Below are 23,405 nucleotides of genomic sequence, written 5' to 3'. Positions count from 1 at the left end.
CACAGGAACGTTTTCTCCAGAGATACTTTCCTAAACCCAATAGAAAAGAATACACTTTGTGATCTGATTTGATGATGAGACTAGCTAGAGTACGTTTAGGTCCTAGAAACAGAACAAACCAAGGTTGTAACTCTTAAAAGTAGGACGACCCTTTGACTTTTGGTGGAACCTTTTCAATAATGATAATAAATTGTATTTATATTGCACTTTACATTTGAAACAAAACTCAAGAAGTGCTACAGTACAGAATAAAAAAACATTTGCATAAAACAATCTAAAAAAGGAGGGTTTAAAAAAACTATTAAGAAAAGCAAGGGGGGCAAAGAAAACCTAGGGGATATGACACATCTGGAAAAGTGTGACCACACCCCAAGGTCCCGTCGAGTCGGACAATGTCTGCTTTTCCTGAATTGACCGTTCCATTATTACATTTATCACCTCTCTAAGCTCTCACCAGCCATTTTCAGTGAGTTGTGTGACCACGGCTTCTTCTTCAACTATGTTCATTGTCTGCTCTCGTATCATCCGCTGCTTACTGGGAATCTTCTGCCTCTCTGACTGGCCTGCCTGTCAGAGAAGCCCCAGATTATTATACAATGGACAACTCTCGGCTGACCGTGAGAAGGAACTCTTTTGTTGCCTATAATCGGCAGCTCTTTTCTAGGTAATTCCAGTGACGTGCCGCTTATTCATCATCACAGTACAGACGTCTGTGGAAGACCTCTTAGCTATCGCTGCTTCCCACAGCCTGACTTCAAAGACTCTTATCTTTGTTGTCAAGGTAACGAGTCAGTGTGGCTCAAGCTCCCTTGTTTCTGTCCCTGGATGCTGGTGACAAAACCTGCTGCCGCCCACGAGGACCGAATCCTTGCGTGTTCCTGTGAGGACCAGATGAAAAACCTGATGTTAAATTACGGTGAACAGACGTTCCGCGTTTGGCCGGGATTGTCCTGGTCTGTCCAGGGTCTTGACAAATATCTCCAAAACTCTCAAATGTCCCGGTTTTCAGCATTCGCTAATTGTCACGGTTTTCACCACAGCCAAAATAACACTTGTTTTGAGTGCTTACATGCAGTAGATGTTTATCATGTTCTGTTCTGTTGAAAAGTGCAGTCACTAGGCATGCTAAGTGCTAAAATAATTGCCCCCCCATCATGATTAAGTCAAACAAATGGTCTTTTTGAGCTATTTTTTTAAATAGGATATAAGTGATTATGGGTACTGGGTTTTTGAAAATAATTATGGTCACCCAATGTTAAACTTAAAGGAGAATTCCGGACAAATTAAGTGTTATCTTTGATGTCTCGTTACTCACCTACCGATGTGAAAAGTAGCGTTCTTTTTTTTCATATATTCCCCTGTCGTCATTTTTTAAACCCCCTCCGTTGTCATAATGGGAGCGCGTGGCTAAGGGAAATTCGTCTATTATAACCGACGCAAAGTTGTTTTTTTCACTACTAGTATTCATAGTAGAGTCTCATGATAGTCAAACATGCGTTGAAACTATCTGCGAGGCTGCCGTCAATGGCGAACGATTTAACACTGGTTGCTTGTTTCCAGATTCTGGCAACACGAGTTGCCAGGTTCTGGAAGAAACAAGCAACCAGTGTTAAATCGTTCGCCATTGACGGCAGCCTCGCAGATAGTTTCAACGCATGTTTGACTATCATGAGACTCTACTATGAATACTAGTAGTGAAAAAAACAACTTTGCGTCGGTTATAATAGACGAATTTCCCTTAGCCACGCACTCCCATTATGACAACGGAGGGGGTTTAAAAAATGACGACAGGGGAATATATGAAAAAAAAGAACGCTACTTTTCACATCGGTAGGTGAGTAACGAGACATCAAAGATAACACTTAATTTGTCCGGAATTCTCCTTTAAGTTCATCCTTTTGTTCCAAAAATGTTTTTGGGAATTAAAATGAACTTCCAACCTGTCCCACTTGCCAGAGACTAACGATTAAGATTAAGATTACATTTCATGACAATTTCTTTTCACAGCACAGCTAGGCCTACCTTGTGTACCATAGTTACGTCTTTCAGCATTTTCTTTTTCACACCAGAGAATTACATGGAAAAAAAGAATCACTTTCACCGGCTAATAAAGCTTAATACATGGCAAGAACTTGATACACAAACAATGTTCCTCATTAACACATTTGCATAATCTCAAATATATTACTGTAAACTGTATCTATATCTCCAAGCATATATTATGCTTGGAAACCGTGTATGCACATACATTTTTGATTTGAAATAACAATTGCGCACATCCTTCCTTCTGCTGAAACTGTTAAAGGCTGGTAAAAGAGGCTAGTTAACAGCTGACACACACACAAATAACAACCCTGATACCAAGCAGGGTTGAATTTGCCCCAGAAAGAGAGTACTGGGTTGAAAAAGGCGTGTCTACGCACCCCTAATTATGAGAAATACATTTGATCATTTTAGACATACAGTATATAGACTTTCATGACATTTAACATGATGTAAGTTAGAAGCTGTAACTAATGTAACGGCTAGATGGATGACATTAAGGACGTATTACACCTATAGTGTGAGTTGTTGTCTGTCGAAAGATGAGTTGAGTTACATTTGAGAGGTATGATCCACCTTAGACTTTTGACTGATTCATTGAATATTTTATTAGTAGTTTGCTAAAAAAAAAGCACAGGAAAGTACAGTTCAATACAAGGTCTGCTGAGAGGATTATACCCAAGAAAGATCTATGGCTTGTTTCCGTTGGGATCCTGTGTACTCAATTCATCAAAACATTTAACGACAGATAGTAGGCTGTCGCTCGTAGATCGGCTATTTTCAAATGGCCGAAATGTATATAGGGCTGAAGTGGTTTTGTAATAATAATCAAAATCTACAAAGTAACTAGTAACTAAAGTTTTCAAATAATTGTAGTGGAGTAAAAGTACAATATTTGCCTCTGAGATTGTATTGGAGTAGAAGTAAAAGTACTGAAAATTGAAACACTCCAGTAAAGTAAAAAAAATACCTAAAGATTGTACTTATAAGTACAGTACTTGAGTACATGTACTTAGTTGCTTTACACCACTGATTATTTATCTGTCTCCCTCTTTGTCCCTTTCCTAGGTGTCCCTGATCTTCCAGGGCGTGGTGGTTCTTCTCCTCCAGGATGGAGGTGTTGCAGTGTGACGGCTGCGACTTCCGCGCCGAGTCGTATGAAGACCTGAAGAGCCACATCCAGGAGGTGCACACCGCCTTCCTGCAGCCCGCCGACGCCGACGAGTCCGAGTCCGCGAGGGATGAAGACGAGGAGGAGGAGGACGATGAAGAGGAGGAGGAAGGCGAAGAGGACTCTGACAACAAAGAGGACAACAAGGGCTGTTCGCCTCCTCCTAACACTGGAACCAGTGAGTGTTTATTTAACCCATTAAAGACCGGACCGGGGAAAGCATCTGTGAAAATAGCAGATATACGAGCTTGTAGATCTGCTATTTTTGAAAAATCGTGAAAATGTGTGCGAATATTTTTAACTCAAATCTTTACTTCTGGGGATTCTACAAATGTCTTATGTTGCTATACTGTATATCAGTGGTTCTCAAACTTTTATATGTATTTGGCTGCGGAACCCCATCTCAACATATTTTGTTCCAGGGACCCCAGAAGCAAAGGTTTGAGTTAAAAATGTTGTTTAAAAAAATATATGTATTCAAATATTTGCACCGATTTTCTAAAAATAGCAGATCTACAAGTTCTAGCAGATCTACAAGCTTGACGCAAGCTTGTACGTCGGCCCGTTCTCGGCGCGTGACGCCGTCTAACGACGGAGCATAAATTAGGCTTTAGATGGGGTTATATATCATCATTCTACTAGTAAAAGTTCAAGGTTGTTCTTCTTTTGTTACATCTTGTGCACAGGTACATAAATAAGAGTAAAACGTATATTTCTTCGGCTTCCTTCAGACATCGTAGCAGCATAGGTTATAATAATAATAGTAGTGAAGAAAAAAGGAAAGGCAACAAAACAACAAAAAATGGCAAAAAAGAAAAGTCAGTGGCCATGATTGTTAATTCATACAATGACAATTTTCAAAAACAATGGAGGCAGCGGTTAGCCTCCCGCTGTGTGCAACGAACTAAAGACCACAAGGCAGAAAGAATCATGGAATCAAGAAACAAAGAGACAATCAGGGACCTTGTAGGATATGTTTTACAGTCAACTACAAGACAAAGACAAAGTCATTTAATGTCTTCTCTCTTACAATTGATGAGAGCACAGACGGTAAATTTTATTAGAGCCAATCAACTCACCCAGTCAGCAATTTGATGCTCTTTTGTCTGATGATAATATTGGACACGGCCTACCGTACCACACAGGGAGAGGGGTGTTCAAACGTTACTTTCAATTAGGCTACGTGCAGAAATTGGACTATTCATAAACAAGAAAGGGAAGCCAGTGTTAGAGATGAACCAGACTGTTTCATGATAGCCTGATTGTGCTTCATGTTCGGATGAAAGGCCGCAACAAAGTTGTTACAGACGGTGCTTGAATTGGGTCAGTACTCAACATCGGTACAGACTAGAGTCCATCTGACGTAAGTCTTTTTTACCCACCTGAGTACACTTACTGGTGTATCTACTAGGGCTGTGAATCGTTTGCTATCTCACGATTCGATTCGATTCCGATTCTTGGGGTCACGATTCCGATTTTTATCGATTTTTTCAAAACAAACGATTCTCGATTCAAAATGAATCAAAATGAATGAATCGATTCTGAAAACAGTAGAATCGCGATTCGTATTCGAATCGATTTTTTCCAACACCCCTAGTATCTACTGTAGGTAAACATGTTGGGAAGCTGTGTGCAATTGCACACGTTGTTCCCAAGTGCCCTTCGGTGCTTTCAATGCTGCCAGCCTTCTGCTTCCGCCTTGAAATCCTACAAAATGATAGATTTAATTTGGACCAAACTGTCACCTGAGTTTCAAAGTTGGTTACAGCAATGGACCACTACATGTAAGAACATGTCACGGCAGAAGAAGTGGGGAGCTTTCAATGAATGGGGCAACAATGGCCTTACATAAACCTCATTCACCAAATGCGCGTACTGTATTCAGTATATAATCGTTTCCATTCTGCATTTTTCCCCCCATCTGAATTTGTTCTTTGGTTCGATTAAAATGCACTTGTGTGTGGAGACATGTGGGAGGTTATCATGCTGTCATGGCTTCTTACAGTACCTTGAATTGTCAATCATAATGACAATTTAGACATTTAGCAGATGCTCTTATCCAGAATGAGATCGTAGGAAAAGGCAACACAGAAATTATTTATATTCTTTGTGCAAAGTCAATAGTGACACACCTCCTATGAACAACACAATGTTTATTTGTAGTATATTTGTAGACCATCAGGCTCATTATAATTATATTTACAGCCCCATGCGGACACTGATCATAGCACGCATATGTACTGGTGAGCATCATAGGCTTGTTAAAGAACCCCAGCATGCATATGCCTATTCCCGGGGGGAACATTCACAGAAAATAGCCGATCTACAAGCTCAAAGCACGTTGCACCGCGTTTTGAGCTTGTAGATCGGCTATTTTTGTCGAGGAGATTTGGTATAGACGGGAAAAAAGGTCTTGAGTACAGTTGTAACTCAAGTCCGTTTCACTAAGACTAGAGGGTTTAAGTGGTTAAAAGCCTGTTGATGCTTAGTGACAGAATATGTGACAGTGTTCATGCTCTTTAGAGTGGGGAGCACACATGCATGCACTGGAGAAAAAAAAGTAAACCAGCCCAAGTGAAGTTGCATTTCGACCAGTCAGACTCCTGACCTAAATTGAGTTTGACACCCCTGGTCTAGAGCTTGAACAAATCTGTATACTATTAGGTTGGTTGCAATTAACCACTTATGCCCTGGCCTATATACTTCGCCGTATGATGAATAGTGAAAATAGCAGCTTTTTAGCAAATTTTGAAACTGTGTTTTGATGCAGCAACATTCATTAGGTTCAGATGAATGTCTCAGCACCGAAACGTTAATACAAATAATAATAATCCTTATCTGCTATCTGCTATACATTCAGGTGTGTAAAACCAGTAATTAAATGTTTTTGTACAAGGTTGGTAAAACAAAAAAAAACACTATTCGTTGCTGTCCGGCAGAAACCTCAAACTAAATTTTTCCGCTTTTGATTTTTTTCCATAAATCAGTGCTATTGAACACCCTTTACGTCTGTGTGTTGATTAAACAAATATTGAACCAATGGAAAGTATTAAAAAGTGCTTCTGACAAAACCAGCTAAGTCCCCCAAAGGGGGGTAGATGCTCACTATGTGAGGGACTGTATGGTATTTGTTGGAGAATCATCGTATTTATGATGTCAAATTACATTTTTATTAGTGGTTGAATTACAGTACAATTGTTTTTTGTTTTGTTTTTACAATAAGTCTCGTTATCAACAATACTAACAGAAGTTTGTGTCTTTTTCAGGTCCCAACTCCCATGAAAGTTCCAGTCAGCCATTACAAAAACAAACAGCTGAATCCCTCCGATTTTACCAGTGTAAGTTCTGTGTTCGTTACTTCAGATCGAAATCCATCTTGAGGAATCACAACAAAAAGGTGCACAATATACAGGAAGATTCGGATACCAGTAACTCCTCCGTCCCCCCGGCATCTAAGAATCCCAGGCATCTAAGAATCCCTTACACTATCGTAATGCACAATGACGGTACTAAAGTGTACTGCTGTCAGTATTGCACATATAAGTCCCCACGCAAATCAAGAGTCATGAAACACCAACTATATCATTACAAAATGCCCTCTGAAGGTACGCAGGAGGCTTCAGCGCAGGCTGAGGCAGAGGAGGACACGGATGCATCCAGTAAATTCCTCAAGGGAACATTTGCCTGTGAATGGTGTGACTATCAGACTAATCAGAGGGATAGCTGGACTGATCACGTGGTGAAGGAGCATGGTGACAAAGTGAAGATAGTTTCCGGTAGTGAAGAGTTGGACGGCGAGGCGAGCACAAGCTCCTCCAAACCAAATTCTCCCTCTTCTTCCAGAAGCCCGTCAAGGTCAAATGTAACACCCAATGATGTGGGTGCAAATGAGGGATCCACAGTGGAAGCGCCAGAACTCGACTCGGGGGAGCCGACTGCTGAAAACCCGTCCTTGCTGCACGCACACATCTCTGCAGCAACACCAAACAGCACAGGCTCCTCCATTGTGTCCAAGAGGTTTGCTGCTGTGTCAAATGTCTCCAATTCCGCCAGTGAGGTGGACGCCAGCCTGCTCAATGACGAGGACTCTCAGAGCAGCTTGGAAGAGAATGATGAAGATTTAGGTGACATAGATGATCCCAGCTATACTGGAACGCTGTCAGCCGATGCAAAAGAACTTTTGACTGATGATGAGAGTAACAAATTACTGGAGACTAAAGGGATACCATTCAGAAAGTACATGAATCGCTTCCAGTGCCCCTTCTGTTCCTTCGTAACCATGCACCGGCGGAGCATCTCCCGGCATATCGAGAACATCCACCTGTCTGGTAAAACTACAGTGTATAAATGCGACAAATGCCCGTTCATATGTACCAGCCCTCTCAAACTAGGCACACACAAGCAGAGCCACAACTCCTCGGACTTGGAGACTATGGACCTAACAAGTGATAGCCCAGAACCACAGGATGATACTGCAGCAGACCCGGTAAACGGAAGAAGTGTAGGCTCCAGGGTCAATGGGAAAAGAGCGTGCACCGCATTGAATGATCTAAATCAGAATCCTCACCGCTGCACTCTGTGCAGCTTCTCCACCACCTCTCTAAAGGGCCTGAGGGTTCACCAGCAGCATAAGCACTCTTACTGTGACGACCTCCAGGCCAAAGTCTTTGAAGGCCAAGGGACTGACCAGCCCGACGCTGAAGAGGACAGTTCTCCAATTTTTCTACAAAAAACCCAAACCTCCATTCTTGGTCTTGCCACCAAAAAGCCCCTCGTGGCAGGGAAAAGAGCAAGGAAGTCCATCAATGACTTGCCTTTGGATTTGTCTTCAGTTAAGAAACGAACTAGAATTGATGAAATTGCAAGCAACCTTCAGAGCAAGATCAGCCAAAGCCAACAGGATATGATAATAAACCTAGATGACATGGAGGAGGAAGATGGGGCAGAAAACCACACTGGTCTCGATGAAGACGCAAGCAGCCATAGCAGTAAACACCGTTACAACACACAGCAACTTAAACTAAGAGGATCCCTCAACTCTCATGAGAGTGGCAGAATAGGCAAAAGGAAAAGCAACCCTAAGTCTAAATCTAGAAACATTCCCATCACTCTAACACTCTCAGATGACAGTGAAAACGTGTCTGCTGACCCTAATGATCTCCACGACCAGAATAACCAAGACAGCAGGGACACTTTCCAGGAGACTGCAGAATATACGGATCAGCCTGGAATAGCGCGCTTCTACTGTAAACACTGTGATTACCACAACAAGTCAGCCCGCAGTGTCAGCACCCATTACCAGAGAATGCACCCGTACATCAAATTCAGCTTTAAATACATTCTAGATCCTGAGGATCAGAGCGCTGTCTTCCGCTGCCTGGAGTGCTACATTGAGTATACAAATTATAATGATTTACACCAACACTATATGGAACACCACCCCGAAGCTAGCAATGTTCTCAACTTTAACCAGCCAAATCTGGTGTACATGTGTCGCTTCTGCTCATACACAAGCCCCAATGTCAGGAGCCTAATGCCTCATTACCAAAGAATGCATCCCACTGTCAAAATCAACAATGCCATGATCTTCTCCAGTTATGTGGTGGAGCAATCTCACAAGGGTGGAGAATCTCAAACACTGAGGGAAATACTGAACTCTGGTCCTAAGAATTTCACTTCCCCCACCTCCACCCCAAGATCCTCCTCTAGTCCGGCACCGAAAAGCACCTCCAAAACCCCCGAAGCCACCAGTGCTGAGACAGAAGCTCTGAAAGAGGCTGTGGCCGGAAACGTTGTGATCTATGACTGCGACGTGTGTTCCTTCTCCAGCCCAAACATGCACTCCGTTTTGGTCCACTACCAGAAGAAACATCCAGAACAAAAGGCGTCTTATTTCCGCATACAAAAGACCATGAAGGTCATCTCGGTAGATAGCTCACAACCTGCTGCCAACTCTGCGTTCAACCTCAGCGTCGCCACACCACCGAAGCCCTCGGCCACCTCCTCGTTGTATGGATCTGATGAGGACATCTTCTACTGTAAACACTGTGTGTACAGTAACAGGTCTGTGGTGGGCGTGCTGGTCCATTATCAGAAGAGACACCCAGAAGTAAAGGTGACAGCAAAATACATCAAACACGGCTCTCCTACCCCTGGACTGATGAAACTAATGGACGAATTGCAGATCGCAACTCCCAAACAGTTTCTGAAGCAATTCCACAATAATGGACATGATGCATCTAGTAGCTCAAGTCCCAAAACTGGAAGTGGAGAAAAGGGAGAGGCTGAGATGCTGTTCTTTTGCCAGCACTGTGACTATGGCAACCGTACTGTAAAAGGAGTACTTATTCACTACCAGAAGAAACATAAGGACACCAAAGCTAACGCAGATCTCGTACGGCGCCACACGGCGGTTGTCCGGAGTCAGCGTGAGCGTGCTCAGATGGGACAATCAGGAAATGTCTCATCTGTCGGACTCGTGACACCGCCGCCCCCAGACCCCGAGAACTCCTCAAGTCTCCGTTCATTAAAGTGCAGACACTGTTCCTACACATCCCCCTATGTCTATGCCCTGAAGAAACATCTGAAGAAAGATCATCCTACTGTGAAGGCCACGGCAATGACTATTTTACATTGGGCCTTCCAAGATGGCATTCTAGAGGCTGGTTATCATTGTGAGTGGTGTATCTATTCCCATGCGGAACCCCAAGGTCTGTTGCTGCATTACCAAAGACGCCACCCTGAGCACAACGTAGACTACACATACATGGCCAGTAAGCTATGGGCTGGACCTGAAACAACCCAGCAAGAGGGCAGTTTAGACACTAAGCACTACCGATGCAGAGACTGTGCTTTTGAAGCCTGTACCATATGGGACATCACTAGTCACTACCAAGCAGTTCACCCATGGGTCATCAAAGGGGATGAATCTATACTTTTGGATATTATCAAAGGAAATAGGCCACCTGAAAAGCTGACGCCGCCAATGGCCAAAGAACATTCAACGTTCAATTTCCAGTTTGTTGAAGATGACGGAGCGCTGGTCATCGCTACCCCACCCCAAGAAAGCGTCTCCCACCACTCTCATTCCCGCATGTCCATTTCCAACAACACATATCAGTGTACTGTTTGTTTGTCTGAATACAACAGCCTCCATGGCCTCCTTACACACTATGGGAAGAAGCATCCTGGCATGAAGGTAAAAGCTGCGGATTTCGCACAGGAGGCCGACATCAACCCCAGTTCCGTTTACAAGTGCCGCCACTGTCCGTACGTGAATTCTCGGATCCACGGGGTCCTTACCCACTATCAGAAACGACACCCGTTAGTGAAAGTCACTGCGGAGGACTTTGCAGATGACATAGAGCAGATCCCCGATTTAAACGAAGGAGCGGACGACAAATGCAAAACGCAACGGCAGGGCTATGGAGCATACAGATGCAAGATGTGCCCCTACACACATGGGACACTGGAGAAGCTCAAAATCCACTATGAAAAATATCACAATCAACCAGCCACCGACATCTTCGCTCACGCACATTACTCCTCCGGTAAAGATTCAGAGGCAGTAGGTGAATGCAGCTCAACGAGCGTGTCGGCGGCGCCCCAGGTCCAATCAGACTTCGAACACGCCCTCTCCCAGTTCCCCGTCAATAAGACAGAGAAACATGCTATTTTCAACTGTCAGCTGTGCAAATACTTCTGCTCCACGAGGAAAGGCATCGCACGCCACTACCGCATCAAGCACAACAATGTTCGCGCTCAGCCCGAAGGCAAAAACAACGTCTTCAAATGTGCCCTGTGTCCATACACAAACCCCATACGCAAAGGCCTGGCAGCGCACTACCAGAAGCGCCACGACATCGACGCCTATTACACCCACTGTTTGGCCGCCTCCAAGACGATGACGGACAAGCCAATCGCTAAAGTGACGGTGCCCTCGTCGTCTGAAGGGGACAGCACTTCAGAGATGAGTGAAGAGCTGCGTTTGGCCGTGGAGAGGAAAAAGTGTTCTCTTTGCAGTTTCCAGGCCTTCAGCCGGAAGAGCATTGTCTCGCACTACATTAAACGCCACCCGGGTGTCTTCCCTAAGAAGCAGCATGCTAGCAAGCTGGGCCGCTACTTCACCGTGATCTACGCCAAAGAACCAGAGAAGACCGGCGACGAGGACGACAAGGACGACGTGAGGGCCCAAATTCAGTCCGAGGAAGACAGCCAAGTCGAATGGCTGCCGTTCAAGTGTCTGAAATGCTACCGGTTGTCCTTCAGCACGGCCGTGCTGCTCTCCATGCACTACAACGACCAGCACGGCAAAGACCTGAAGAGAGACTTTGCCGTGTCAGTCAGTCCTGGGGAGGACGGCTCAGAGGCGTACCAGTGTTCTCACTGTGAGCTGACGTTCCTGGATCTGCCAGTCCTGGCAACACATCTGGTGAACCACAATGACGACTTTGAGAAGAGGGCCATGCGGCAAGGGCGGAGGAGGCAGCTTCTCAGCAAGCAGAAGACCACGGACCTGCCACCCGACACCAAGTCTGAGAAGGTTAGTATATGCAGACGTTCATACCACGATTGGAAATGGTGTAAAACACCTTTAAAATTTAATTTTAAATCCTTTTCAAAAGTGTTGCATGTAAACATTTATTTTATCTCCTTCTCTTTTCCGTTAACAGGAGAATCCTACAAACAAAACCCCCATAGGCTTCAGGTGTAACTTCTGTGTGGAGGTTCACCAAACCCTCAGAGCCATCTGCAACCACCTGAGGAAGCATGTCCAGTATGGAGAGGTCAAAGAGGGACATGTCAAGGTAAACAGAATTATATATACACAATCCTCAGTGAATTTAACTCTGAGGATGTATAAATGGAACCAAGTGGACCTGTAAAAGTCCATTTGATTCCATTTGCACACTCCCTGGTTTACAGACCCGTAAGGGTCCACTTGGTTCCTCACTATCAAATCATTTGGCTAGAGGGAACCCCCCTCTAGGACCACGTGGGGTCCCCGGACCCCATGTTGAGACCCAGTGAACTAGGTTGACCTGTACCTCAACCACCAACACTGAACAGAGATGTGACTTTGTTGTCTCTCCATATCTGAACAATGATGAGCCTTGTTAGCAGACACGTTTTTCAACTAAGCTCAGTGAACATCAACTAAGTTTAAAAATAAAAACCTAAAGATTTGATTTGTTTCTAATAACCACCTGCAGTGTGTTCACCTGTATCCTCAAGTAGTACTTTGAGTTGAAAGGTCCACAAAATGTCATAATACTTAAAGTGAGAAGGAAGCCACACGCGTTAATGTTGGATTTTAGGAACATTGCCAGAATGGCAGGACTGTCCTCATAGACGCTACAGCTTATTTATGGCTGTAAGAAGTGCAGGGTCAGGTCCATCCACATAAAAAATATGCTTCCTGGAGGACATAAAAAGATGTTTGTGATGGCTACAAGAACTGCACTCTTACAGATGACGAGAGCACTGCTTTGTCATCTTGTAAGTCTGCCAATGTTTAGGGTAGTAGCAAAGACAGGAGTTTAATCAAGGCTAATAGCTATCTACATTTAGCCAGTGACTCATTTAAATAGAGTTGGAAAGTTCATGTTTAATTTAATCTTAACTTACATTTATTTTTGAAAAACCCCATTGTATAATTTAGGTGCGAGTCAATAGTGTGTCATAGAGGCAGCCAGTTATTATTGCAGTGAATTATTAAGAGGCTAACCGTCTAGAAATGGGTTTGTCTGTGAGTCTGTCTGTCAGTCCGGGACTAAGCTTGCAAACCGATGGACCCGATCAGCACCAAATGTCTTGTGCACACGGCACACATGCATTATAAGGCAATGGGTGGTCCGATCGGGTTGAAACCTTACCCAATAGGAACATTGACAAACCTTTTAGCTCGAGACCCAAAAGCGAAACGTTATGTCTCCCCGGGACCCAAACTAGTGAAAATAGCAGATCTTACTACTTCTTAAAAGGTTTTTAACTGTATGTTTTTTTTTTTTTTTTTAATGAAATTATTTTGAAAAAAAAATCATTTTTTGTAGGGAATGAAAAAAGGGATATTTACTTGCGACCCATAAAAATGAGTCCATGACCCACAAATGGGTCCCGGCCCACTGTTTGGGAACCACTGTCAGATGAAGCCAAGCCATTATTAGACCCTGTCTTATTTTCTATTACCAATAGATTATCTGGTTTCTTTGTCATGTAACAATATTTATATTCCTAGAAGTGTCTGTAGTGGGAGAAGTCAGCTTTGCTGTGCTATTGCTCTCATTTTGCACATTCACACGGTGTGACAACAACCTCCTGCAGGGTGTACTGACTCACTAGTTATTTCAGTTATTGGCCACCGCTCATGTAGGACCCATCATATAATAATAATAACACATTATTATCATAACACACAACCAGTGTTGATTTTGACAGCAAATTTGTATTTCGTTTTTGTCACAGTCTTTTGAATAAAATTCCATTTAGTTTTAGTCATATTTTAGTCATCTGAAATGTTTTAGCTTTTGTCTAGTTTTAGTCGACTAAAATGTATTTTGGCAGGCCTTGATGGCTGATTTTACACTTGGTTGCATGCTGAAAATAGCTTGTAGATCTGCTATTTTCAGAGCGCAACCAAACATAAAATGACTTGTCTTAGTTCTACTGGATCTCTTCTCCACTAGTCCCTCCCTAAAATTTTAGTCTAGTTTTTATTTGTTGACGAAATTGTCAATATATTTATTCTTTCTTAGTTTTTGTCATCATAGCTTAGTTTTCATTTCGTTTTTATTTAGTTTTCGTTGACGTAGTCGAATTTTTTTCGTCATAGTTTTAGTCGACGAAATCAACACTGCACACAACACAATTTTAAGCTTCCTCAAAGGGTATCCAAAACTATCCATGTCTGTAATTCTGTAATTCATTGCAATATAGTAGCATCAGACAAGTCAGTGGTTCTCAAACAACGTGGTTCTGAGCCTTTTCTGGTTATGAGCTTATATTTTTAAAGCGAACATTTGTAACTCAAATCTTTGCTTCTGGGAGGGTCCCTGGTACAAGATATTTTGAGATGGGGGTCCGCGGGCCAAGTACATATCATTTTGGGTGGTCCTTGACATGAAAAAGTTAAGAGCACTCAGGTCTCAATGGATTAAGTAATAAGAGTGATTTTACACTGGGCGAGCAGAGAGCGCTAACTGAACCATCTCTTCTTCCTTCCCGTTGCAGCAGGAGTCCAGTGAGCTGCCCCTGTCCCTCCCCGCAGAGGACAGCATGACTAACGGAGAGGCAGAACCTGACGGCTTGGAAACCACCTCCACCACCACCACGACAACAGACCCACCAGAGGGCTCCTCCGCAGGCGGTGTCGCTGCTGTCGCCATGGAGACGATGGGAGCCCCCCGGACGGCCGGTGGCGCCGCCGGTAGCGGCAGTAGCAGGGCGGCGGCCCTCGTGGCCGCTGCGAGAGCAGCCGTTTCGGCGGCGGCGGCGGCGGGGGGCCAGCTGAAGCAGCGATTGGCGTCCGGGGGCCACCCGTGTGCCCAGTGTGACCGGGTGTTCATGTCCATGCAGGGCCTCAGGTCCCACGAGAGAAGCCACTCGGCCATGGCCCTGTTCAGCAAAGAGGACAAGTACAGCTGCCAGTACTGCCAGTTCATCTCCCCTTTCAGACACAAGTAAGCTGAGATAACTGTAGTTTTTATTTACAGCTGATGATGGGAAGGATTACCTTGTTGGTCTGGCCAATATATTGGTCCTTATTTGACTTATTTGACCTCACATCTTAACCTGTTTTTATGTCTCCTTTGACGGTGCTTCTCAAACTGTAGTTCGGGGACACCCAGGGGTCCTGAGGGGGCTCTAGGGGATCCCCAGGAAAAGAAGGAACAGTTTAACCACTCTAACCCTATTTTATACTTCCGTTAAATACAAAAATACAGTAGCTGATCTACAAGCTCACAACTTATCGTGACGCGATAAACCTTAAACCTTGCTTAAACACATAGAGAGTTGGCGAACCTTGACATAAAAATATTTGAGAACCACTCTCCTATGAGAGAGGCAGACTTAGGAACAAACATTCTAGTGAGACAGATATCTGATGGTATAATTTGTTTCTTTTATTCAAAGAGGGAGAGAGAGAGAGTGTGAGAGAGAGAGAGAGAGAGAGAGAGAGCGCCCCTCATCTCCTCTCGGCTCCCCGGTGTAATCCCTCTGTTCTGTATGTGCCCTGACCTAGAAAGAAGCCGTTATTCTCATGCCCACCTATGAGGTTGGCATAAAAAACCCCACCGCAATCCCTGCAGGCACTCACACACACACACATCCATTCTCCCCGGGGGATTGTGGGTAGATGAGTTCACCGCCCCACGGGTTCCCTGTTTTGTAGTCATTGGAAATGTGTTGCTGCTGCTGCTGCTTGTTGAGAGATAAACAGAATCAAGGGCTTAGATGGTGCTAGGTGTCCTGCTGGAGGAACCATCAAAGCTGATGCTGCGGGACATTAGTGAATCTCTCCGTTAGAGCCTGACCCATGCCAGCGTTTTGTGTCCAACGCCTATCCAGATTTTGGAGAGTCCTAGAACAGTTTTCTCAGACGTTGTCATTTCAATGACCCACATAACTCAGAGTTACAGACCTAAAAGGGTCCATTTGGGACCCGTCGTGAACCCTGAGGTTCCCTGAACCCCACTTTGAAAACCACTGTATAGATCACCGATTAGCGATATTCTTTTGACCGATCTGCTAGCTCGGATCTCTTGTAGATGGGCTATTTTCGAACATCTTTGAAAGTAGATTGTTTCACCTAAAATAATGCCATTCCCAAAATAGGGATGCCCGGTTTAAAGTGGTCAAATATCGGGACACATCGGCTGCAAATTGCCGATACCAATGTCGTCAAAAACGTCAGATAACGGCCGATATGTCGGCTAAATCGATATATCGGTCGAGCTCTACTCCTTGTCTCTGTTTGTCTGTCTCTCACATTGTCTGAGCATCTCTCTGTTTCCCTCCCTCTCACTTGCTCTGTATTCTCTTTACCTTGTCTGAACCCCTTTGTCCTGTCTCTGTTCTGTTTTCTTTTATCCTCTTATCGCCTCTTATCTGTCTATTTTTATACCCATTCCTTGTGTTTTTGTTGTTCTCCAGTCTGGACAGACATGTGCAGTCTCACCACGGGCACCACAAGCCGTTCAAATGTAAGCTGTGTCCCTTTAAGTCGTCCTACTTGAGCCGCCTGAAGAGCCACCTGCACAAGGCACATGCAGGTAAATAAATGAACACACCCAGGGACATGACATATACCTGTTTGTCCACAATAGTACTTGTTAGTCTGTCATCTTCCAATCAGATATCACGATACTTTTGACCAAATACCTCATTGTAATGCAATAATATACATTGTATTTATTCATATATTTGTGATAATAAAATCTACAAGCTTAGAACGCAAAATGTTGTGCGTGAGCTTGTAGATCGGCTATTTTCGCAATTTTGAGAACAATTTCTACGTTTTGAAAGTATCATTAGGGCTTAAGGGATTAAAACTAGTAAAAGACAACACTTGAGCGGGTTCCAGGGGGTCCCCAGCAAAATGAGGAACAGGTTAAAACATTTTAACTTAAAATTGTATTAATTGAATCAGCACATATTTGGAAAATCTCGAAATATTTAACAACACAAATATTCTCTTATGGCCCTGGCACAAAATCCTTTATGATGGGGGTCTATCTATCTATATCTATTTTGGGTGTCTTCACATGAAAATGTGTACCAGTGGTGTGGAAGACTCTTGCACACTGTTTCGTTGTCTTTTTGCAAATACAAACATAATGGGAATCACAATGTTTTGGTCTGGAGACGTTCATCGGGTTATCTTAGATATCCACATCCCAAATATGGATATGATATGAAAGTTGTGGATTGCAGCTTTAAATTATAATAATAATATAACGATAATAGTGTTAATTCATTGGGTGCCTGTTTAACCAATTAAGCCCTGAATAGCAAAAGTAGCAGATCTACAAGCTCTCAATTTTTTTTAAGTTTTGGAACATTTTGGCCCAATGATCATGGCCAAAATAGGGACACCAGGTTGAAATTTGGATAAGAAAACTTCCATCCTGGCACAAATTGGAACATATACCTGTAGGGTTGTGATGTTTATTTTGAAGAGGCCAAACAGGCTGACAGACGCACCAACACCGGAGTAGCACAATAGCCTCTCATTAAAAATAACAATAGAGAAGGACCTTCTTTCAAAATGTAAAGAATGTTCTCATCTTTGTGCTAGGAGCGTACAAGAAATACCAGTCAAATTTGACAGATGCTGTGAATAATGGACATGAACCAAAAATCTATTTCGAATAGTGATTATGTTTGAAAAGTGGAGGCCGGTGTCTTTCTCAGCATTCAATTTGATTGTTTGTCTGTCGAAACGCCACGCTCCACGAATCTCTTTGTGTTACGCTGGTGAATGTTTTGTATGCCGTGGGATCCATATCACATGGTGAATGGTTTGCAGTGGTGGAAAAGCTATTCACATTTTTTACTCAAGTAAAAGTATCAATACTGCAATGTAGAAATACTCTGTTACAAGTAAAAGTCCAGAATTCAAAATGTACTTGAGTAAAAGTATAAAAGTATTGGTATCAAAATGTACTTAAAGTACCAAAAGTAGAAAGTACGAATTCTGCAGAATGTCCCATTTCACAAGTTTTCATATGTATGGAATTTATTAAAATCTTTTGAAAATAGCAGATCTACAAGATCTCAATGCGTTGCATCGCGACACATTGTGAGCAGAGAGTAGATCGGCTATTTTCAAATGGCCGAAATGTATACAGGGCTGAAGTGGTTAATGTATGTTTTGTAATTATAATCTAAATCTATAAAGTAACAAGTAGTTAAAGTTGTCAAATAATTGTAGTGGAGTAAAAGTATAATATTTGCCTCTGAGATGTAGTGGAGTAGAAGTAAGAGTACTGACATTTTTTTAATGCTCCAGTAAAGTAAAAGCACCTAAAAATTGTACTGAAGTACAGTACTTGAGTAAATGTACTTAGTTACTTTACACCACTGTAAGAGATCCATGTGAATATGCTTCTCTCCATTAGGTGCTTTGAAGCCATTCAAGGGTAAAGCAGCAGAAAATGACTGATGAATGCACCTCTTTTCAGAGTCTTGTCTGAGGGCTTGTGCCTTTTCGGGCTGCTATTCAGGCAATCTAGTTGTCCTGCAATGGGACACTGACTGGCCGGCATCAAGATGTGTCAGAAATAGAAAATTGGAGAATGAAGCCGATTTTTTATTTGTTGTAGCCCGTGCCCTGACTGGTTCTTGCTTGGACTTGTGCTTGTGTTCAGTGGAACACCAGTCCAAGTTGAACTGGTACGACAGCATCAAGGACAATATCTTATTGACAACAATGGCTTTGATTGATTGATTGATTGATTAGGAAATTATAAGAAATATTACACAGTAATGATGTATTTTGCAGTGATGTGGTCAGCAAGTATCGTTGGAGTTACCATCACTTGTCTTACTTTTACTTACTGTGTGCATTAATAAAATGTTTTGAACTAGGGGCAACAGTATTCAGTATTCGAACTAAATGATTTAATTGTTTATTAAAATTAGCAAAAATAATTATTAAAAATAAACTTAAACTATAAAAAAGCTGCTTCTCGATTATTTGTTTAATCCAAAAGGTAATCATCTCTAAGAAGATAATCGATGCAACCCTACCCAAAACACCATGCACCATTTTGTTAGCATCATTTATAGGTTTCTTCTAATCTAAACTCATTTGGGCAGCCAGCGTTGTGCGGCCTGACAACACCTCATGACGATATGTGCTTCTTATTTGTCCAATTTGTTGCGCGTTGTTCTATGTCTAAAAGTGGACCACAATGGAAACAAAACTTCTACTTTTTTGTGTATAATTCACATTGGCGTTTTCTAAATGGTGACATTGTTGTGTACCAAAACTTTGACAACTTTAGCTACTAGTTATTTTATAGATTTTGATTATAATTACAAAACATGCTTTACCCACTTCAGCCCTGTATACATTTCGGTCATTTGAAAATAGCCGATCTACAAGCTGACAATGCGTCGCATCGCGACGCATTGTGAGCTTGTAGCTCTGCTATTTTCAAAAGATTTGAATAAATTCTATACATTTGAAAACCTGTGAAATGGGACATTCTGCATAATGAGTACTTTGTGTGTGTTTTAACTGCCAATAAAGTATTCTATACCATGTTCTTCTTCCTTCAGGAGAGCACACGTACAAGTGCTTGTCGTGTCCATTTTCATCCATGACCATCAGCCAGCTGAAGGAGCACTCCCTGAGAGACCACGGCGAGACCCTGACCCTCCCCAAGCTCCGGGCTGCCAGTCAGTCTGCTCACGGCAGCCTCAGGCCCTCCAGACTCGGCAGTGACACAGAGCAGGCTCCCTTGGCCCCAGATGGTAAGATAGATATACCCCCCCGTAATGATGTCACTCTGTTAACGATCCGTCTCTGAAGCAGAGTTTGTACTGTCTCTCACTGCGCATCCCAGGGGATGTACGGCCGTGGTGGAGGAAGTACTCATTTTACTTAGGTAAAAGTATCAATACTGCAATGTAGAAACACTCTGTTACAAGCAAAAGGCCTGTGTTCAAAATGTTACTCGAGTAAAAGTACAAAAGTATTGGCATCAAAATATACTTAAAGTATCAAAAGTAAAAGTACTAAAATGTTTGAAAATAGCCGATCTACAAGCTCACATATGCGACGTGTTGTGAGCTTGTAGATCGGCTATGTATAAAATATGTTTAATGTTTAATATAATAATTTATACCTGCAAAGTAACTAATGTTTTCAAATAATTGTAGTGGAGTAAAAGCACAATATTTGCCTCTGAGATGTAGTGGAGTAGAAGTAAAAGTACTGACATTTTAAAATACTCCAGTAAAGTAAAAATTGTACTTGAGTAAATGTACATGGTCACTTTACACCACTGATGTACAGTACGTACAGTATGATGTACAGCAGCGGCTCTCAAGATATTTTCCTGTCAAGGACCCCCAAATGAATATGTGTTGTTAGGCCACGGAATACATAATACGTGAAGATTGTTGTTATTAGCACAGCACAGCACAGCACAGCATTCTACAGCTACATGTCTATAGGTGGGGAAATAAGCAAACAGTGAGGAGAGTGAAACCTACAGTATTAGCCGTTCTTATATATTCTCTCATTTGGCCGACTTCTAGCTAGCTATTGAAATAACAGTGAAATTAACCACTTAGGGGCGGCCATAGCTGAGTGGTTAGTGAGCCCGCCTAGGGAGCCGGAGGCCCTGGTTGCCCCAGGTACGATTCCAGGCCAGGCCAGCAAATGTGTCGATGAAATGAAATTTGTCCCTGAGCAAGACTCTTAACCCCTAATTGCTCACAGGCCCTCATTGGAAACAAGACCGCAAGGGCTTTCATGAACGGACCTGTTAAAGGAATTATCTTTATCCTTCCAACATGGCATCCATATTTTGGGCATGTCCTTATAGATGAGAATTCTGTGGAAATAGCGGGTCTACAAGCACAGAATGCATAAGCTATTCCCACTATTTGTTTTAAGAATGTGTGAAATTATAAAATAGGGCTTAAATGGTTTAAATATTCCTCATTTTTGCCGGGCACCCCTAGGAACCCCCTCAAGGGCCCCTGAGGGTCCCCGGACCCCACTTTGAGAACCAATGATGTACAGTATTTACAATATGATGCACTGTATGCCCTGAGTGAAACCCCAACCCAAACACACATGTTAAAATATATGATCATGATCTGATCATTACCAAAACAGGCTACTGTAAATAAAACCCAAATGGACGGAATTATCCTTTAAGTGGCCATTTTGTGTTCATTCTGATTAGCCTTCTTTCATTCTGGAGCTCATGTATACTTATCAGTGTATTTGACTAGAATATTCAATATATATTCTAGATATATAACAGAAGCCAATTCTGTTTCAATTAGGGATTAAACATACATACATAACACGACAGGCAGTGTTACCTCAAGTATTAGTATCTGTTAATTTCACACTTCTGCGAGCGCTCCCAGTTATCCTGTTTATAATAGGTTTCACGCCTAAATACTCTTTTAATATTCACTGTACAAGCACTGTGACACAAATTTACATTTCCATGAAGTATAGTTTTCGGTAATTGTGGACAAACAGATTATAACAGTCTTTGCTGTCATAACGGGTAAGCCTTGTAGTTAGGTGTGTGATGTTTTAGGTGTTCTGGATCAGTGGTTCCCAAACCGTTTAGCTCAAGACCCAAAAGAGAAATTAGATGTTTGCCCGGGACCCAAACTAGTGAAAATAGCAGATCTACAAGCTCATCTACAAGATCTGCTATTTCTAAAACTTTTTATTTTATTTACTACTTAACTTTAAAAAAAAATCTGAATTGTTGTAATTGATGAAAAGTAGTGACTTTTTTTGCATAAACTTTTAAAATATTTTGAAATATTGTTTTATTGTGTATTTAATTAAACGAAAAAGAAGGGGATATTTACTTGCAACCCATAAAAATTGGTCCGCGACCCAAACATGGGTCCCGACCCACTATTTGGGAATACGGTGTTCTAGATTCCGGACAGATCTTTGGCAGTAGGTGTCACCTAGCTCTGCTGGAGCCGTGGAATCTTCCCAGGAGGAAGAAGCACACAGTAGAGCAGCATTCCTCCTCGGTGCACCAAACACCGATGTCGGTCAGGCCCTACCGAGACAAACGAAGCATTGAGAAAGGGCAGAGAATATCAAATATCTATTTTTGCAGAGTTAGCTACGGCAACTTTAAAGCATTATAGTTTGGTGTCACAGAAGCTGCAGGGTTGCAAGTATTCAGAGTTCAGACTAATTTAAAGAACACGTTGGGTATACCGATGGATTTCGAGAAAATGCAGTATGAAGGATCACTTGATTCTTTTTTTTGTGTGTGTTTATCTTCATTCGTTAAAATGAGGAAAAAGGTGAGGCATGCTCTGGCTCCATGTGATTTCTTTTTTTCATTTCGCATTGCGGCCTGCTGGCCTTATCTTCATTCATTAAAATAAAATGTTTTGCCTGACAACCTTGACTCTTCAAAAACAAACTTTTGCTGATAATCAAGTGCTTTGGGAAATGACTTAATTAATTATTAAATCTGCAATCCGCAGCTTATTTTAATGAATAATATGTATGGTAGAATCTGTCAATACAATATAACTGGTACATCTGCAGTGATTAGAGGTGGTCTCCTACCCTGGTGTCTGGTAGGTCACCTCCTGGTTGACAAGTAGTACTGCCTGTCGCTCATAAGCACAATAATCTCCCCAGCCCAAGCGGGCGTTCTGTCTTAGCATCTTAGTGTTCGAAATTCTGTCTCCCGCTCGGGAGACCTGCGTTCGAATCCCGGAAAGGACATACAAAACCTCAGGGACTGCAGCTTTAAGACTTTTAGCTTTTGTCCTTTTGTCTCGTCCACTTTCTAACAGAGGTTTCCTCTATTCATTTTTTTTTTTGCACACTAATGTTAATATTACATCTCGACGGCATCGACCTGCCTCAGCTACTCAGGAAGACTTATCACCACAAAACTCCCATCTGCCGTCTTCACTTCCATATGCACCTCTGGAAAATGGGGGAAATATTGCTAGCATGAATCAACTGTGGCATTGTTTGATTCATATGAAATCTGCCCCTTATGCAAAAAGTGAGAAAACTGGATCACAAGCATTTTAAAGAGTCAAAAGAGAAAGTGTGGGGATTTTCTCTTGGCCACCTCACGCTCTCCCTGTGCTGAATGAGGCATTTTTCACATGGATAGACTTTCTATTAGCATCACTGGGCTTTATTTATTGATGTGGTGGAGGCTCAAACTGGGACAAGAAGAGGAGCTTGTTCACTGATATTATAGACTGAGCAGAAAGGGTGTGTGTGTGGGGGGGGGGGGGCAGACAGAGCTCCCAGTAATCCAGTGACATAGCATCACGCAAGAGTTCTGTAGTGCAGTCGTTTTCATGTCAAGGAAATATGTTGAAAATCTGAAAATATGTTGTGCCATACAAGAAATATTCAAAATGTTTCGATCTTGTAGATCAGCTATTTTCACATCACAGATGTATGTAGGCTGTATGGGTTTAAAGTGGT

At 42.5% G+C, this 23,405-nt stretch overlaps 1 protein-coding gene across 7 annotated transcripts in view; it reads left to right on the top strand.

Annotated features, from left to right (window-relative positions):
- Positions 1 to 23,405, top strand: part of znf462 (zinc finger protein 462) — a 70,483-nt gene that overhangs the window by 31,300 nt on the left and 15,778 nt on the right. For 6 of the 7 annotated variants that reach the window (XM_080418902.1, XM_080418896.1, XM_080418898.1 and 3 more), the window contains exons 2-7: positions 3,112 to 3,392; positions 6,481 to 11,756; positions 11,887 to 12,021; positions 14,444 to 14,892; positions 16,367 to 16,485; positions 19,499 to 19,693. In XM_080418902.1, coding sequence (XP_080275028.1) covers positions 3,155 to 3,392; positions 6,481 to 11,756; positions 11,887 to 12,021; positions 14,444 to 14,892; positions 16,367 to 16,485; positions 19,499 to 19,693 — 6,412 coding nt within the window. In that variant the 5' untranslated portion in view covers positions 3,112 to 3,154. The remainder of the gene's footprint in view (positions 1 to 3,111; positions 3,393 to 6,480; positions 11,757 to 11,886; positions 12,022 to 14,443; positions 14,893 to 16,366; positions 16,486 to 19,498; positions 19,694 to 23,405) is intronic. The other variant, XM_080418901.1, reaches the window with a different exon arrangement.

This window comes from Gymnoscopelus braueri (assembly GCF_963280865.1).
Source record: "Gymnoscopelus braueri genome assembly, chromosome: 22".
In the NCBI taxonomy this organism is placed as follows: Eukaryota; Metazoa; Chordata; class Actinopteri; order Myctophiformes; family Myctophidae; genus Gymnoscopelus; species Gymnoscopelus braueri.
The sequence above is the reverse complement of the archived record's forward strand: the minus strand, read 5'-3'. Positions and strand labels throughout refer to the sequence as shown.